Source organism: Pomacea canaliculata, linkage group LG3 (assembly GCF_003073045.1).
Source record: "Pomacea canaliculata isolate SZHN2017 linkage group LG3, ASM307304v1, whole genome shotgun sequence".
In the NCBI taxonomy this organism is placed as follows: Eukaryota; Metazoa; Mollusca; class Gastropoda; order Architaenioglossa; family Ampullariidae; genus Pomacea; species Pomacea canaliculata.
In genome coordinates, this window is record NC_037592.1 from 24,808,903 (window position 1) to 24,829,079 (window position 20,177).

Consider the following 20,177-nt stretch of genomic DNA (forward strand, 5'->3'; position numbering starts at 1 on the left):
GAAAACTCTGAAATAAAATATTTTATTAGATACCTGTCATCTTACTTTGAAAATGCTGCAGCCTATAATGCATATTCTCAACTCTCAAAGAATAGTTTTAGCCAGCGGTTCTCCACGCAGAAAACAAATTTTGGAGAATGTGGTAAGATGTACTTCGATTGTTTGTGCTCTTTCATTTAGATCGAATTCCAGTAAAAGCATCATGCTATTAAAATAATGTGGCCCGAAAAGCTGCGCAGACGTTTTAATTTGTGATAAGATGATTAAGAAAATAAGCTGTGGTTATGGGAAATGGTGAAGAAATTCCAAAAATTCTTATTTGATAATTAGTGCTTTATTTTTCAGGGCATTACGGTTGAGGTCATTCCTTCAACATTTGAGGAAAAACTAGAGAAAGGTAATTTTCAAGGGCCTGCTCAATACGTCATGGAAACAGCTTTGCAGAAAACCTTGCAAGTGGTGCAGGCAACTGACAAAGACAAAGTGAGCAGAATGTTTAAGACACACCAGTGAAATATGAAGCCATTTGTGCAGAATGTGTAGTGCCATAGTTTCAGGCACTGCTCTCCCTTCCCCTCTGGATTTGCTGCAAGGATAACCTCACCCATATATAGTTTCAGACTCACATATGACCCATTATATAGCAGCATAGATGAGATTGACATTGACCAATTCCAGCGGGCAACTATACTCAAAAAGTGTGCTCTGTTACAAAAATAAAGACAGAGCAAGTGCTAGTTACAAGCATAAGGCAAGTGGTCCATCATAGAAAAATTTAAAACATGCAAATCTTACATTTAAGGGTGGAGAACAAATAGCATCATTTTCTGGGCCATACAAAATTAGCAACTTAAAAATTAGCTTGCTATATGTGGGTAAGCTGTAATTTCCCACACTTTTACAACATGTACACTCCCAGCCTGCCTGGCACCAACTGCCCTCTATCATTCATTGAGTTCAGGCAAATGCTTCTCTGCTCCTGTACGTAAAATTAATTGGCAGTTGAAATTGTTTGAATCCCCTGAAATTCAGCTGCTCAACAATAGATGAACTGTCAGTTGTGTGTGTGAATGGGTGTGGAATGTTGCAGGTGTGTCATGAAGGTACTTAATTTCTTTAAATGGTGCTTTTGTTTCTGTCTCAGCATCCACCGGATTTGACAATAGGTGCAGACACAGTTGTAACAATGGACAATAAAATTTTTGAAAAACCAAGAGATAAAGAGGATGCCTTCCAAATGCTTAGCAGGTTGGTATCTGGTCTGGTTTGTATCTCCATCTAATTGTTAAAAAAAAAAAATTATGACACACAAGGACAAGGAGTTAACTCAACAACACGATCTTGTCAGCGAGACTTTCAAAACTTAAACTTTGTTTATATACAAATAACACTTCAGGTAATGCTGCAAAAAATTAAGAATTTGACTGAGAGGACATAGCTTGTGATATCAGACTCCTATCAGCACTTCAAGCTCTACATAATCAATAGTCTAAAACAATAGGCTTGATAGAATTATAAAAAAAAAATATTGCTTCATAAAATAAGATTAACAAATCAAACAGTGAAATTAAGTTACTGTAGATTCCCCCCATAAAGGAACACAAGGAAATGAAGACATGTATAAATCAGAGAACTTAAAATATAAACCAAATATACAAATCCTAATGTTACCAACCTTAATGTTCCTATTTGACAAGCACAAAGCAGAAAAGCTATCAAACTACCAATAAAGCTACTGTGAGAAAAGAAACACACAATTGAAGGGCAAAGAACTAGAAAGCAAATAAACAAGCATCTTAGTTATTCTCTGCTTTTTATATATCTTTTTATATAATCCGGAGTAGCAAGGTTAAAACTAAATCAAAAATATCATACAATCTACAAAGATACTTCTACTTAGTAATGTGTCCTATTAGAGTGCAATGTAAACAGCTAAGAAAAAGAACACTTAAAGGTTGTAAACAGATAAAACTTATGTTAATCATAAATACCTCTCTCAACCCACAGAACTATTATACACTACATTGTCATCTGTTGTAAAAATGGTGGCTAACCATTCAAGTTCCAAATTTATATAGATAATATCAAAAAGTGAAAAAAGGAACAAGATAGAGGACCAGTGAAAGAACATAAAGCATGTTATTAATGCCTGGCTATAAATATAGCATAAGACTGTTAAAAACATCGGGCATAAATTTAAGAAAGATAATAAGGGGATGATTCTCTAAAGAACTATTAAGACCTTATAAAAATTAATCATGAAATTAGTGTAAAATAAATAAAAAAGTGTACTCATACACACTATAGATAATAAATATATTATTATTAACAAACAAAAGCTAAATGGCAGGGTAGAATATAGAAACGATGTAACACTGGGATCTATAAGCCAGTATAGTACACTTCCAGAGTAACTTTTGCAGGCCTCCAGGACTAAAAATCTAGGAATGCCAATCCACGTAAGGGGCACCAGCACCAGTAAACAACTACTGTCTTGCTGTGATCCTTTATTCCCCCCACCCCACTTTTTACCCCTTCCATATTGTGACCTGGTCCGTTGAAACTTACTTCTGTGACTCTTCAGTTTGTCTTTGTGGAGAACATTGTATACAGAATGTTTTTCATATTCTTGATGAATAAGGCCATTGTGACTCTTAAGCCTTTAAACTCATACCTTTGCATCTTTACACAAAGAAGTCAACTCCATTAAGGACATGTGCTTTGAGCTCTCCTTTGTGGTCTGCATGACATTAGATGTTCATACCTTATAATATACTTAAACCGGTCATTTGGAGGCGTGAAACTCTGCATTTCATCTTTGAGCTTTTGAAGCTAAGACTTTCTCTTGAGATACATGTTTTGTGTTGCTCATGCCATGAGTGGAATTGTAACATTTTATAATTCACATTAAGCATAATTTATGCTCCTTTTGTTTACAGCTTCAGTGGCAGAAGTCACACTGTCTACACTGGTGTGGTTCTTGTTACCAATTCCAGGAATGGTAAGTAAAAATTAGTGATCCACTAGATTTGTTGTTCCAGTCTACTTTCACTCTCTTCTTTTGTGTATTTAGTAAAAGTATGTTGAATTCATTCACATCAGTACTAATGGTATATATATCCCACATCTGTTACATGTAAATAATAATAATGCTGCTATAGTGATGTATACCAAGCACCTAGCCACTTTTCTATATTCTATCTTGTGTTCGGCATAATAGTCTGAAAGCAACTAGTGAACAAATCAGTCTTTGATAGCTGCATAGCACTGATCTATCAAATAGCTGCATAAGCCAAATGCCTAAAGTGAGTAATGTGGTGGTCCTGGGACGTGTTGTCAAAGATTAAGTCCAAATTTCAAGTAGATCATGTGAAGTGGGGTTATGGGTTTCCTGATTCATCACAGCATAGGGGAGATGAAACATACATTTCCTTTTGATAACAGTATTTATTGTTTTATTTACATTTATGTTCCAGTCATTTGGGGCTCATTGTGCATCATAACATGCCCATTAAAATTTTTTTTATGCAAGCTGGATTTTAATTTTATGCTTCTAGCCTCCCACTGCGTAACTAAGATATTGTGGGGATTTCTTTCCATGTGACTTCAGCTTTGGTATTTGTGCAGTGTGGTCTGGTGATGGGATCAATCATCATAAAATACACCAATTTTATGAGTCCACGGAGGTTTTCATGGCACCTGTGACTTCAGAAATTATTAAGGCATACATTGAGACTGGAGAACCCATGTAAGTTAGGGATGGGTAGATGGGAGATATTTGACAATGCAGCATACTTTTCCAATAGCTTTATCACAGAATCAGTTATTCAGTCCAGAAAAACTGGGTCCTTTCAGATCAGTTGTAAAATTAGTGTTGGTAAACACATACCAGTCACACAGTGGGAGAATTATTAAAATAGCTTGGTTTTGTTGCAGGGACAAGGCTGGAGGCTATGGAATCCAAGCTCTTGGGGGAACACTTGTTGAAAAAGTTCATGGAGACTTTTTCAATGTCATGGGCTTTCCCCTGTCGAGGTTTGCACAAGAACTGTTAAGACTGTACCAAATTAATTTATCCTGATATCACGCCAAGATTTTGTGGTTGGTGAAATAAGGCACAAATCATGGAGAAATTCAAAAAGGCACAGAAATCAGAAGCAAACAAAATGCTTTATTGAATACCATTCAGTTACAGAACCAATGAAGGGGAGGAAAAAGACATTAAAAATGATTTTTGACAATCCAAGGATCATTCAAAGCATACATTTAACATGGAAACCTCAATCAAATCAATATATTTTAACCGAAAAAAAGAGATCAAATTCACTCTAAAGGGCAACCTAATTTCTCAGTATATTTTGTATTGCAATTGTTTTGGTTTCATATATAGTTAGCAATACAGGAATGGGAGGTAACAAAGTAGGACGTGGGCCAGACACGAAATAATCATGTAACTACAGAAAATACAAAGATATGAAAATAGTGTTGTGCAGATAAAACTCTTTCTAGATCTCTTAGTCAAAGCATCTTTGTCAGATCATTCAGGAAAACATCACAAAGTTGCGGTACTGTGTAGCAGAAGTACATGTGCATACATACTACTGGGACATAGTGGCAGCAATGAGAAAAAAGATGAGATCTTGCATGATATCGCAAACCCCCTTTTTTAGGGTTGGGGGAAGGGGAGAATAAATAATGGTTAGGAATTTTAAAGGGAGGAAATCTGACAGCAGTTACATGGTGTTTATTTAAAAAGACTGAATGTGACAGCAAGTGAAGCATAAAATACCTAGTACCTTAAAGAGCTGAAGTAGTGTATAAAGTTTTACACTTGAGATTTGTGAAAATAAAAATGTTGGCAACTGCAACAATAAGACAAAGGGTAACTGTCTAATAAAGGTGCTAATTTAAAAAAAAAGAGGTGTGGAATGTGTACAGATACAGTTTTCCTGATACGATAGACAGCTGGCATCCAGTACTGGTCCAAAATGTGGAATTGGATGAATTTGATGACATGATAAATAACAGTATTACAGGAGAGAACTATTATGCGCATATCAAAACACTGTTCCTTGCACAACAATACTCGCTCCTTTTACTCCAAATAGGCAGAAAAAAGCTCATACTTGCAACTGAAGACGCGCGCATGCACCCATGCATGTACGCGTGCACCAACACTCGTACACATGCTCGTGTTCAGAGCTATGTGAAAAAAGATCTTATAGAAGTTTGTGCAAGACACATACAGTCCTGGGAAGCTCTCAGTCACATGCAGAAAGAAATGGGGTGCAAAAATAAAAATAAATAAAAAATAAAAACATGTCAGCACCATATAATCAGCAAACATTTCTTTGATGGCTCCATAATCTGGATGAGCAGGTTAAGGAAGCATGATTAATCAGAAGCATGGTGGATACACTTGCAAGACTTCACAGCTTTCAACACCAACCCAGACAGCAAGTTTACACTGTTGTAGAGACATGGACCACTGTTTGTGGTTACTACAAAAACAGCAAGGTATTGTCACCGTTAGAGCAGCACCAAGTCAGGTCAAGGAAGGCACACATGGGAAAACATTGTGAAAAATAAATTACAGGGAAAAGGGGGGGGCCAAAGGCATTATGCACATTTTTTAAATTTTTAAAAAGAAAAACAAGTGCTCTTGCTGTCCTGAATGCTTGCTTTTTTTTCTGCAAGTCCTCTGTACTGTATGGAAAAGAAAGGCTGATATGACATGAGTTTCATGTAACTGCTAATTACCCTGTTTTTGTGCATCAGCGGTTACTGTAGCCAACAGTGAACTGCTTAAAAGGGTATGATTAACAGTAATCTGCCGTTCATAAAGTACAGACTGAGTAATGTTAGAGATGAACATACAAACCCAGCTTAAATCCATCTAAAATGATATAATGGCTATCAATGGGGTGGGGTTGCAAAGGTGAGAAGGAATGTGTGGGCTGAAACTGTGCTGCGATGGATGCCTGTATGTCAGTTTACAAAAAAAAAAGTTTGGTACAATGTCTCTCTTCAAAGTTACACACAAAAAGTGATGGAATGCAAGCCAAGCAAGTCAACAAAGCATGTAAGCACAAATCAAGCTCAAGACAAAGTGTATGTGCAAGGAACAGTGTTTTCCTCCCCCCACCCCCTACTCCACCAGCAAAACATTGGGTTTAAAAAAAAAAATGCATAAGCACCCACTAAACATTACCTTAAAATACAGTATCACCAATGTTGTACTTGCACCTTTTTTGTCCACTTTATATGCAACATTCCAGGACCAAACAAATGTGAAACTTTGGCTCAGCATAGTCAGGAATAGGCTTACATGTATTTAAATGGGCCAAATTAAAAAAATTCTTTTACTGTTGATTTTAATGAAGATACAAAAAGCTGGTTCCATAACAATACCGTCTGGCTTGGAATACAGCTGCACGAGTGATGGTGGTAGCAAGTGTCAAGGAAACAAAGGCTTTATGTGAACAGTCCAATGTTAGAAAGTATTTGAACAAGCTGAGAAACCAGTGGTTTTTTTTTTAATTCTGGTTTTAATGAAAATGAGGTCATTAATTCTGAGATCAGTTTAACATATGCATGTTGGTTTTCTTATGTCCTCTTCAAACCACTACCATAGAAAAGCCCCCACACACACACCAAAAACAACAAACAAAAAAAAACAAAAAAACCTGGGGATAAGGTTTGTAACATTTGTTAAATTTAACCTTGATTTTTGTCACCATTTCACGCACACTTTAAGTAAACCCTTAAGTGCTTTCAGTTAAATAAAGCTCGAACTGTCATTCATTGCTTTATGCTGAGATGAAGAAAATTAAATTAGATCAACAAAAGCTTTCCTGAACAGCTTAAAAAAACTCGATGGGAAAATATATCTTCAAAGTTACATAGTTTCTTGGTAGATGCTTCACTGTAATTGTTAGAAAAAGAATCTTTTTTTCCTACACTGCACCTTTTTATGAAAGAAAACCACCCTCCTTATGAAATTAAGCTGCACCAGAATAAGTGTTTTATTTGCCAAGCCAAAGGCATAATTCTATTTCACTCTAAAACACTTTTAAGCCTTCGCTTGTTTCCTATCCTTCCTCATTTGAAATAATGTACCCCCAGAGACTTGAGTCTTTAAAAGCAAATATTAACCAATGTCATTGTAATTAAGTCTCTAAATAAAAGCTTATTCTGAGCTAACAACAAATGACTGGAACCACTTTTGTACCCAGTGTTCTCAAATAATCTTTTACGACTTTGGAAATAGACAACTGAATACTGGGAAAAAAGTACCCAAGAGGACATGATTAACATGTATGTGAATGGTCCTGGAATGTTTCCATGAAACAAGTTTTAATTTTAATTGAAGAGAGAATTCACCCTTACACTGAGAACAAGAAGGCGCTTTAAAAAAAACTAAGCAATAAATTTTAAAACAACAAAAACAATAGAGTAACAGACATAGAGAAAATATCAACAAATCCATTTAAAAGTAATTTTATACACACCCACACACACGAAAAAACCAGAAAAACTCCCCTTTTTAAAACCCACACAACATGCTAGTCTAATATAACAAGGCAAAGCATTACATATCATTAATAACATGAAGAACATAGTAATATCAAAGTCAACTGGTTGGGAAAAAAAAAATCAATTCTATTAGCATTGGTGTTTTATGCACTTAATGGGTAGGGGAAGGAACGGGCTTAGGCCCCTTCCCCCAAAAATTAATTCAGATCAAATCTCAAACTGGAAGTAAATTGTGAAAAGTCAAAATTGTCAAAAAGTTGTCATAACATTTAAAATAAACGGTGGGTAGGGTGCAGCCTGGGGTGAGCATATTTATGAAAATTGCATACTCTGACATCTTATTTGGTAGAAGCTAAACAATGTTACCAAAAAAAAAAAAAAAAAAAGGAGGGAACCAAAAGTATTGAAGCATTTTTCAAGTTGATAAGAAAAGGAGGTTCTGAGGTATGCCAAGAAAATAAAAAATGCAGTGATATGAAAGCTTGTTTGTGATGTGTCACAAACTCTGTAACATTAAATAACCAGAAAACAAGAATGTTGCATATGCAATGGTCTTACATGCATCACATGTGCTACACAGCAGGCTAGATCCTTTCATTACTTTCTACTTAACTTGGGTGTCAGGGGTGGGGTTTAGGGGAGAAACAAGGATAAGAAATGACAGTATCATTGTCCTAGCACGGTCCCCTTCAATTACACCCTACCTCTTCAACTGTGAGCAGATTTTTTTAAATTTTTTTCCTTTGCTTTTTTAAAAAGAGAATACCTGATATAAAATGTCTCTGAGTTCCCCTCCAAACAAATATTGCATGATCTTGAGTGCACACATCTTGCTACTGTCAACAAAGCACACAATGCAAGAATGGCACAACAAACATCTAGACACTATTCAAAAAATGGACAAAAATCTCATGCAAATTTTTTTCCAGATCTCTAATTCACTGACCACACATTTAACAATCATAACATTATTATACACCAATTGAACTTCATAGCAAAGTTTCCAGTTACAAGTAGAAGTGTATCAAATGTCAAAAGGAGAGCAGGAAAACATATTAATACAGTATTATCAAAGGTGTGTTGTGTCCAAAGATGATAAAGAGTTTATAAAACAATACTACAAAAAGAGAGGGACCAGAAGAAAAGTGACAGTCACCATTTTTCATGAATAAGAAGTGAAATATTTCAACGGTTTATGTACACACACCTTCGAAGATGGCTTTACAAAGTGTGTGGTGATAACAGGTCAAACAACATGCAATGGTGGCTGTGCGACTTGATCTAACTTGCATGACAGCATAAATGGCTCTAAAAATGTAAACACTTTTAAGTAACATTCTAAAGGTGGGCACAACACAACAGAAAAAGCATTGTATTAAGCATTCATATCTCAAGATACAAAAGAAATGTGCCTCTCTTGTAACTGTTGATATAATAGGCACTTTCCTTGGAATGAAGCTAAGAAAAAATAACAAATGCAACATTTAACATCATAATTATATGAAAACTTCAACATTTAACAGTAACATACATATAACTAGATAGCTACTTGTTCACACTCTACAAAGAAAGCACAAATACACTAAAAAATACATTTTGGCAGGTTCGAGTTTTGATTCAAGAAAAAACAAAGGCCCCGTGGTTATGTTTTACTCTGGACCAATTGGCTTACAACCATGAGAAGATATAAGCAAACAAAAACAAGATACTTGTTCGTTGTATCTGCACAAGCTTACAGAAAGATGTGTGCAGATGTTCACATTGGAATCTCTGCATTGCTATTTCTTGCGACCAACACATTTCCTTAAAGAATAAAAAAGTATATCAACAGCAGACAGAAATTGTGCTGTCAAAGACAAGCCTCTGCAAAAAAAAGAATATAAACAACTTTTGAAGTCACTAATATTTCACATTCTTTTTTCACTTTTGACCCTTTATTTTCATTAACTCTGAATGACTTTTTTTAAGTTCTCAAGCCCTACGCAGATTAAATAACAGTTGAGACTAGTAACAGTGTGGAAGCATAAACCTTTATATTAAAAAAAAAACCAAAAAAACCACACCGTAGACTAGCACTCAAAACAATTCGATATGCACACTGACATTGTGAAATAATCCTTTACTTCATAGCACATTAAGTACTGTTTTAATATCAATTGTAATTGTATAAAACTTTTTTCCACAACCACTGGCAAAAGATCTTGTACATTTTTTTTTAAAAAGGTTGGCTATGTGCAATTGCAACAGTTTAAGAAGATATGGGCTGCACTTCATCTACCCCTTCCAAGCTGACCAACATTTGGTCCCACTCTTAGGATCCTTCCTTAAGGGGAAACAAGTTGTCCAATGGCTTTTTTAAAAAAAAACAACTTAAAAACATAGTAAAAAATGTGCTGGTATGTGATCAAAGTACACCAATGCATAGTGTGGGAGTTATTTATTTTTAGAATTTTTTTGCTTTTATTTTAAAGGGCTTAAAAATTTAGCAGTATAAACATCTCTGAGGCATTTACAAGACATTTAGTCACACAATTCAGTCAAAGTGGGGCTATTAAGTAGCTCCTGCAGTCTGGGTTCATTTCAGTCTATGTTTCAGACTCATTTATCCTTTGGTGAGCAAGCATGTAATTTTATCATCTGCTTGAATAATTTAGATTATGTGGATATTAACTGTATAACAAATGTTTGTCTTCAACAATTATGCTAACAACTCTGTAGCAGTAACAGTCAACGTAATATATGGGTGGGGGACTTTCATTGAGCGATATTACATAAGTCATAACAAACTGTAAGAAAAGAGGGAAAGGAGTGAAATGACACAGTGGGTCAATGGAATTAACAATCTGCTTATTGCCAATTATAAAATGTTATAATTATGACTGTAACACTTTCACTGGTAAAATGGCACACTTCGACTCTGCACACTGTAGGATAAATGAGATGATTTTAATTCATGTGTAAATTTTGTGATATGTCATGAAAACAACATCTACTTTATGGTGAAATGGTAACAAAGAGTGGCGAGAGTGACAGAGGCTTTAAAGACAGAAATTAAGAGAACCAAAAGTAAAGGAACAGATGAAACCTACTAACAAAAATTGTTTTCATCATAAAGCCACACATTATATGACATACAGTTTTTGACTGGGTGGCTCAGTTTGGTGATTTCCTCCTTCCCCACTTTATAATCCAATAAAATCCATTTTCATTTTGTAGAAACAAGACCAATTAGCTGCACTAAGACCTCAAAAGAAAACAATTTTGACATTGCAGGAGCTGGCTCAGATGATGCTCACCCTATCAACACTAAGGAATGTAACTTTTTGTTTAAGCAACAGTGATAGCATAAGTATCTTTGGTAAAAGATTGAACATTTAGACTGTTCTTTTGCCTTCTGTGTCAGCTTGTCTTTTATTGCCTCGCTGGGCTGATTATCGCTTAAAAAGTGGATTCTTCCTCTAAGGTTAAGAACCATACCTTTTTTTTCACTACTTTCAGATTCTGCAACATGACATTCTTCAAAAAATTTGCTTGCATCATTAATCTGACAGTGACAGATTAAGTGTATATCATAATTATAAGCAAGGATTTTTTTCTTTCCCAGCAGTAGTAAAGTTAAAAATGCATTTTGCAAACAATGCTGGCTGCAGAAGCTATATTTTCTCCTGTTAATTACAAATTGCACAAAAGCCTCTGTACCAAGTTCTAATCATACAAGCGACTAGTTGAAATCATCTCAACAGCCACACACTGAGATGCCATAACTTGGAACAATGTCAAAATAAACTTATCAGGCAAACTTGGCAGTTATGATTAAAGCAATGGCCTTCAATAATCTACTTTCATATGGAATAAGTGCATCAACACAAACCCAAAGCATACACATGCCTAACATTACAACCATTCATGAAAACCCACATTTCAACAACACTGATTATAACTGCATACAGCAATCTTTGCATAATGATTGGAAACGTTACAAGTGAAACGCGTGGAACAAGTCAAGCACCTTCCTTGTAAATGCTGAGTTTTAAAACTTTGTAACTACAAAATGACTGAAAAATCATTGTCATTAACAACTGAAATGGTATTAGGACATTATGTTTTCGTTTCCAAAAATATTTGTAAAATATAAAAAAATTTGAACATTTTATAAGTATCATCATATCATTGAAAGCAACCACACTCCAATATGAACTGACCTATAAAGAAATGCATTTAACCAGCCAAAGAACAACTAACTGTTACACAGAGACAGATGCAAGTGTAGGTTAGGAAGACCAAAAAACATTTCTGTCATGGGACATGAAACACAACCATTTTTTTGTTTTGACAAATGTCTTCACATAACTTAGAAAAATAGATTTGCATTTTTAATAGTACTTAAAAAATGACTGAGCATATTCTTTATAGAAGGGAAAAAAAGGGGGATAAGGAATCAGTTCAATGGGGGGGAAGGGAAAAAAAAATAACATCAGAGTATACAAAATACAAGACCCTTGATCCTGCCAGCCAGATTCCAATGAAGGGCAAGTAGAGGCTTTTCTTGTTAACTATGAACCACCCAGAAGTGGGTGTTTGCAAAGCTGTTATTTTGTCATGACTTGGACTGAAAACCATGGTAAATCTGATTAGCTGTTTGATAACTCAAAGACCATGAATAACTATAAAACCTTTACTCAAACTTACGCAAATCTGGTATTAGATTTTGCTGAAATTATAATGAAGTCCTAAAAAAAACTTGTTATTTCATTCAGCATCACTTTATGTGCTATTAATTTGCAAAAACATGACCAGTGAGAAGAATCCCACCTATCTTATAATGCCATCTCCAGTGCATTTTATAGTGAATCAAAATGCCCTAGTTTTGTATCATTTGTTAAGTCATTAAGGAACAAAGCTTTGTAAATACATCATCTCAGCAGTAAACTTTTCTGAAGCAAACACCAGAACACACAGCACAGTGTGACAAATTTACATGCAACACTGACAGAATACTGACATTATAATCAAGAATATTAGAAAATTATACCAGGCAACTGTGACAGAGGTATCACACTCCTCCAGACAAGGGAAGGGGAAAACTTTAGAAATAGCAGAATGCATAATCTCAAAATGGAAAAGAAATTTTGGTATTCTTTGTGCTCCAGGCATATTGCCAAAACTTAATAAACACTTGATACAAAAACTAACACAAAACATTTAATGTGTACCCAGCTATGACATAGTGCAGTAGACGTGTCTTATAACAGAGATTTGTAGTTCAAAGCACCAGTGGGGTGCAATTTTTTTCCTTCTAATGATTGGGTAAATAACCCCCTTCCATTAGAGATACATGAGTACAAGTTGCATCAGATAACGTAATAGTGGCCTAATTTTTTTTTTAAAAGATTGTTGGGAGTTAAGGTGTTAAAGATGGCACTTTCTGTGGGCCTATTACTGCCCATCTCTCTCGTTGTTTTATCCTCCCCCAAGTCTGCATGGAGTACCCATTCCCAACAGCTGATCAACTGGGAGATTTGGGACAGTTCATGTCACACTTATGCTGTATTCCCTCAGATTTGGGGTACTGAACTTTACCCAATCAACAGGAAAAAAATCTGCGCTTGACTAGTCATTTAAGGTCTTTACTAGTAAGACACTCAGAAAAAGAGAGTTGCTCTCTTACCCCCCCCCCTCCAAAAAAAAAAAAGATTTAACCTGAAAAAAGTTTTTGAGTGAATCAAAAGTACTTATGCTCTCTGCTTTTCATGTTTCTCCTCAAAATGATTATACTGACACTTAGTATTAAACAGGTCTTGTGCTGCCTTAGTGATCCCATTAATTTTCTTCTTGATCTGCTGAATATACTATTTTTGATAAACCCTTGTTATGTTACAATAAATCAGTACTTGCATTTTGCATGCCCATATAATTTACACCTAAAGCTGAAAATATTGGACTCCTGTTACTTCCTCACCCCCACCCTAAAATCTAGCTATTTAACAATGGAATCACAAGAGATGGCACAAAACAAAATGTGCCAATTACACAAATCGCTCACATATGATGGTAATATGTGATTCTGGTGAATGCTGTAGTAGGTAACATCGACAGAATACAGTTGGCCCGATTGTTGTTTATTCTTACAAAACACCAATAGACCTGGAAAAAGCATGTCAATGAAAAGCATGACCAGAATGACATGGCTAATCCTGCCCAAGTAACTTAACCTAAGACAAATAAGCTGAATTTTTATTTTATTTCTTAATTATCATTACTTTTTTAATGACCGGCATATCTGGGAAAGAACTATTGCAACAAAGTGAGGTAGGCATAATTGCTTGATGTTTCCTAACCCATCACAAAGCATACGACCCAAATCTTCATGGCTGAGAGAATTGCTGTGTGGTAGCAGTCTAATTTTTTAAATCCTCTTTTCTCACATCTGATAAAGGGCACCGAGTTAATTAAAATAAGGAAAAATCTTTTTCTCTATTTTCTGTACCTGGGTTTTCTGAGAAGTGATGGGTCAAAAGACATCAGAAGGATCTGATGAATATCATTGTATCGAGGACCACAATCAGGCTTTAGATATTTGTAGTGGATAACAAAGCATAAATAAAGTTCACATTCAGTAGGAAACAACAAAGTCAACCTAAAAGCCTCTTGTGGTTATGCAATTCCCCAAACACTCATAACTTAATGGTGTGAAAACACAGTCAAACATAAATAATGCAATAATATGCTTCAACCTCACAACATTTCACTACACTATCACAATGGCAGGAAAGGCGAAAAACTGGGCCAAGGGAGCTAGTACTGAACCAGTTGCTTCACAGCTGCAGGACTGTACACATCAGAGCACAGAACACACAACAGCTTTGTACAATAAAAGCATAAGAATTAAATTCTGTTGATACAAATACTGACCAAAACTGATTTTAGTCTTTACATGGATGTAACAGTCTGTGCACCTTGAGGCATCAAATTGTAAAGAAAATGTGATGAGAAGGCATGCACTGTCTGTAAACAGAAAATTAGCTATTCATTCCTATTTATGACTAGTAGATTATGATGATGCATTTGGGCATTTATTGGAACAGAGGAGCTCTAAAAGGTCCTCTCCAGATCACTTCATTGACAAATTAGGTTTGCAAATGAGGCAAGTTTCAGCACCGCTTTGTGCATCTACTGGCTACTGGCAAAGGGAAATGGGGAAGAGACAGTGAACATACATGGTCGATCCAAGTGTTCACAAAAATCAACAACTAAAAAACACAAGCACAACAATGATACTACTGTTAGGTATCACACTTCAAAATATAACAAATAACATAAATGGCAGGCTGATTGTGTTATGCATTTGAGAGTCCCGTACAAACATCCCCTCATGGCTTTTTGACTGCTATTTGTCAAAGTACAGTGCAGAAATGGCTCAAACAGTACAGGTCACTGTCATGCACCAATTATCCATGTAACAATTGGAATGGTGTGATTATATGTTATTTCACAAAATATAGTAGAATCTGTTAGAGGGCAGAGCAAAAACATACTGAGACAAAAACTAGCATGCTTCTGTGTCACTGCACATATAACCAATGAAATATACCAGTATATAAAAAGACTGGTCTCAATAAATACATCGTAATGCTTAAGAAGGATTTCTCTTGCTTGCTGGAAATACAGTATCAGTTCAGCAATCAAAAATGTCTTTGCTTCATGAGACCAAAACTTTTGATGGTCATGGTGCACTTCAGCTGAAACTTACATTTTTTCAAAAAGATTTTTCCTTTAATAGGCTTTAGGTGGGAAAGAAAGAGGTTAAAATGATCTAATAATACAGATCATAATGCATACAGCTATACTTAAGATGCTTCATTATTAACCCTGTTTGCTTTCACAAAGAGCAATCTACTATAACCAAGAGTAATAAACTGGAAACATTGCACAAATTTTGTTCACTTACATGAGCTGTTTGATGGCATGAACACACTGCCATTAATTAAAGGTAAGTAATATCAAGAAATTAACCATGAAGCACAAACAACAGCTTCAAAAACAAAAGGAGGGTGAAAATGTTAAGGAAACACATATGCGCATGCACACATGTGAACAAGAGATGAAATGGGTTAACGACGGGGATAAGGCGACATGAAATTTAATTAGAAAAGCTGAACACCACCATCAACATCAGCTAACAACAATGAAGAACTGCCGACAATTGTTTTTTAAAAAATAGTGCAACCAAAGTGCATGCATGCGCACATTCACAAAAAAAGCAAACCCAACCATAAATTACAATGAAAAACAGTATGTTGTGCTGTCCTTAACATGCACATATACTGGTGAGACATTTAGCAATAACATTTATAATACCTGGGTGAAAAGTCATAAAGATTCAAAAACATGATAGCACTCAAAATGACTGTTGTTTTACTTCAAGACTGTGGTTCACGTAATATTGTAAACAAGAGGTCAGCAGACCTTTTCTTTCACTCTTTTACACTGATACTATGTAACAGTACCTTCTGCATGCCTTGGCTACACCATTTTTTCCTTGATATATAAATTGATATTCTTGAAATATTCTTAATTCTATAAAAATTAATCTTAAGAAATTTAAAATCTCAAAATGGTGCTACAGAACTGTACAACTTACTTAATATCTAACCATTCTATATATGCCACATAAAAAAAGAGTAAGGTAGAAATCATAGAAAATAGATCATTGAATAACCTTACCATATTAAGACAAAAAACAGTAACATAGCTGGAGTGACACCATTCCATTTTTGGCTTCATCATGAAAAGGCAATAGGGGAAAAAAATTAAAAAAAATAAAAATTTAACATTGTAAATAAACTGCACGTGAGCATTGACCATCGAAACTTCTAAGAACACCGATCTCCATCAGTAATACAAAAACTGGAGTAAGAAATCTTGCACTTAAGTTTTATCCCATTCCATTTCCCTTCACAGTATTTTACCCTTTAATAAATTTTATCTGCTACTCACAACACAAATAATAGAATTAAGGGGTGCTGGTAAAACTGGCCAATTATGTCTGTACAATTATTTGCCAAAGGACTTTACATCCTTTTTCTTCATTTGATAATTAAAGCAGACAACAACACACTGAGCGCCACACAATTTCACCCCCTAATCTTATGCAATTAGTACAAAATCCATCACATAACTAGTACCAAAAAAAAATCACATGACAAAAACATCACAAGGTTAGAAAACCCTATACCAAGGGGAAAAAAGCATGTCTCCCAAACCCATCACACAAAGATTATAAGGGGATAAACACCATTCCCTTTTAACACATGCTCAGATCATGCTGATAAAGGCAGTCGATGCTCTTTAAGAAGTTGTGAGCAGTATATGTGGATGAAAATAACAAGAATGTCATAAAACATCTTGTACAACACTGCAAACTCTAACACTATAGGATTCTATGATGTAAAAAGCTTGCTTTTTATTTTTTTAAGGTGTGATAAGTTGGTAATGGTGGGAAAAAATGAAATAAGCAGAGCAAGCAAATTTGCACTCAGTCTGCCAAAATGGTATTTTCGAAAAGATCTTGAACAAGATCTGACTCATCAAGGAGACAAAGTGTGTGTTCTTAACATGTGATATGTGACTGAAAATACATGACCTGCTAGAATGTGCCACTCAAAGACTCAAAGTGAAAATGTACTGCCCATACAGCAACTCATCCATTATAGCAATGAGGCCAAATGCACAAAATTAAACTGGATGCTGCATACAAGCTAAATGATCTTATGCATAACATTAAGTCCATTTCCCTATGACTGTTGTTGCTTGTACCTGTACAGGTAAAGCTTGAAATCTTTGCTGGCCAGCACCACCCAGCCATCTCCTGTGAGAGAAATGTCAAAGCATTGTGCATGTTTGACTTTGCTCTCCAAAGTGCTCAAGATGCGCCCATTCTGGTCAAAAACAGTGATGTTGAAGTTGTTGTGATTATCTGCCACAACCACATGCCCATCTTCATTGATGCCCACACCAATAGGATAGTTGGTGATGCCTTCACCACCAATTTGCCTCAAGTAACAACCAGTATAGTCAAAGACCTTGACACAGTGTGCACGATTATCGCTAATAAAGATATGCTCTTTCTTGTTTACTGCAACACTGTTTGGAAATTGCAGATGCTTTGAGCATCCAAACTTGTTCAGAACATTCCCTTCCATGTCAAAAATGACAACGCGCATGACTTTACATTCTACAATGATGATGCGCCCCTTTTCATCGACAGCAACACCACGAGGATGCTGAAGAATGTTGGCACCAAACTTTCGCACAAACTGGCCATACTGATTGTAAATTTGCACCTGGTGAGTTGGGCTGCGTTCGGTCACAATGATGTCACCTGAAGATTTTACCACTGCCACGCGGTTGGGGTAAAGCATCTGCCCATCACGCTTGCCACTTTCACCAAATTGAAATTTGAAGCGACCCTCCTTATCGAAGATTTGTATACGGTGGTTGTTGGTATCCGCAACAATAATGTCGTCTTGGGCATTGCAGGCGACTCCACTGGGCTCCGTGAACTGGCCCTCTCTCATGCCAAACTCTCCAAAACGTTGGTTGTAGATCATTTTCTGGCGCCTGATTTGACATTTAAGTGGGAAGGCACTCGTGGAAGTTCCAACAGCACCAGTGATTGACGACAGGGCCTTGCTGTTTATTTCAACGCATGGTTCTGCTGTTGTGGAAAATATATCTGGAGTGGGGCTACCAGCCTGAACATCAAACCCATTTGACCACTTCTGATACTGGTTGTCATCTGTCGCCTGATAAAATGGAGGTGTGGAAACATTCATGACCTGCTCTCTGGTGTGGATGGGTGGAACATTATATGTGAAATTGTTGTTATTGTTCACTATTGTTGGTGATATTCTGTTGTAGCCGTTAGGACGTGCAATAGGTTGCGGTTTAGGCGCCTCACTGAAAGTGCTTACTTGTCGAACATAGCCAAATGTGTTGCCCACTGCCGTTTCAATAGCTTGGTAATTAGAGACAAATTCGATTTCAAACTGGTATGCCTGAGATGGCAGGTCAGGTAAGAAATTGAAGATGTTCTGGAGACGTGACTCAATGAATCCTTTTAAAACAAGGTTTTCCCCAGGGGCTGCATTCTTTAGAAGCATGTCAATAAAAATGCTTGCATTGGCAAGTTTTTCCATGCTTTCATGCATTCGTAAAGTTGAGTCAGAAATAGCTATTTGCTTTGAGTTGTAAGTTTCATCTAAATGCCTCAATGCATCCTTCTTCTTCTCTTCAAGTATAGATAAGAAATACCTGTATGTTTGTTCAATCTCAATCTGTGCTTTGTGATAGGCTGCTTTCAAAACAGTAGAAGCATTTGCCATTGCTTTGGCTGTTGTAGAAAGCTCCAACACTTTGCGGCGTGTTTCTTCTTCCATCATCCTCAGCTGGCCCATCTCGGACTCTGCCACCTCACTCAGAAAGACAAAATTGTGATTTTTATGTTCAGCTGTTGCTGAACACTCATGACAGATTGGGACACGACAAGTGCGACAGTAATACTTCATTATGCCAGAGGTGTGAGCAGGGCACATCACCTCTTTCTCTACCAAATTCTCTTCCTTGCCATTGAGCTCTGAGAGGTCAAGGACTCTGTGACCACTAAAGCAGTGCATGAACTGATGTGCCATGGTGCAGGAGTTGCACAGAAAGGTGGCACAATCCATGCATCGGCTTAAAGCCACAGATGCTGGACCGCTTTTGCAAGAGCGACAATGAAGTGTGTCAGGTTCAAAGCAAGTTGATTCAATCATATTGAGCACAGCATAATTCGTCTTGAGAGACTCAAGGCCACCTTCACCAACAAATGTTTCAAACTTGCATGTGTGGCACTGGACACTGGTGGCTTTCATGGTAGCATCTACCTGCACCATTTTCTCAAGACAAGGCTGGCAGAAGGTATGGAAACAGCTCAGCACCTTGGGCATGGAGAATGGCTCATGACAAAATGAGCAGCGAATATTTGGATTAGTGTTAGGTTCCATCTCGCTATCTGAAGATGTCGAAATAGTAGTGACTGTGTCACTTTGAGAGGGTGTTGGTGATGCCATTGTGTTCAACTGGAAAAAAAAACAAACAGAACAAAACAATTAATGTAGTCAGCATTATAATTAGTGAAAACATTTATTAACAGAACATTACAAACTATAGATGGGATGATAGAAATGAAATTTGGCTTTATCTCCAATACCTTGTAACAGTCTTTCTGCTTCCCACACAAACACACAAAAACCTAAAACATTTTTGATGATATAACAGGCTAGGTTAAGTGTGACAGACGTGGCTAAGGACACTTGGGCTCAACAAAGATGCCATTCCCAATTAAAATACAAAACAATGAGCCAATGACAACTATATTAGCTGATGCTGTATAGATTTACAAAAATGGTGAATGACTAATGAAACACTAATTAAACATACATAATTTAAGAAAGAACTAGATCATTATCACTTTTGGTGACACTGGCATTCTATTTCTTGGAAAAGCACTTGTACTGCTTTTAAATGATGTTAAAAGGTAGGGAGATTCATTTTTTTCCCTTTGCATTATAAAGTATTAAGTATTATAAAGTATTTTGCAT

General features: G+C 36.2%; 2 protein-coding genes across 3 annotated transcripts in view; one reads left to right on the forward strand and one right to left on the reverse strand.

The window, feature by feature from the left end:
- On the forward strand, window positions 1-4,918 carry LOC112558548 (N-acetylserotonin O-methyltransferase-like protein). The gene is made up of 6 exons (XM_025229052.1): window positions 1-142; window positions 346-483; window positions 1,145-1,248; window positions 2,940-3,001; window positions 3,628-3,748; window positions 3,937-4,918. Exons 1-6 carry the CDS (start codon window positions 53-55, stop codon window positions 4,079-4,081), a joined length of 660 nt encoding a protein of 219 aa, XP_025084837.1. The 5' UTR covers window positions 1-52; the 3' UTR covers window positions 4,082-4,918.
- Window positions 4,152-20,177, reverse strand: part of LOC112558547 (B-box type zinc finger protein ncl-1-like) — a 23,865-nt gene continuing 7,839 nt past the window's right edge. For both annotated transcript variants that reach the window (XM_025229050.1, XM_025229051.1), the window contains exon 2: window positions 4,152-19,655. In XM_025229050.1, coding sequence (XP_025084835.1) covers window positions 17,331-19,646 — 2,316 coding nt within the window. In that variant the 5' untranslated portion in view covers window positions 19,647-19,655 and the 3' untranslated portion in view covers window positions 4,152-17,330. The remainder of the gene's footprint in view (window positions 19,656-20,177) is intronic.

Coding starts and splice junctions, on each gene's coding strand:
- LOC112558548 (XM_025229052.1), top strand. CDS start 53: ATGCTGCAGCCTATAATGCATATTCTCAACTCTCAAAGAATAGTTTTA. Junction 484..1,144: donor AGGCAACTGACAAAGACAAA/GTGAGCAGAATG, acceptor TTTCTGTCTCAG/CATCCACCGGATTTGACAAT. Junction 3,749..3,936: donor ATTGAGACTGGAGAACCCAT/GTAAGTTAGGGA, acceptor GTTTTGTTGCAG/GGACAAGGCTGGAGGCTATG.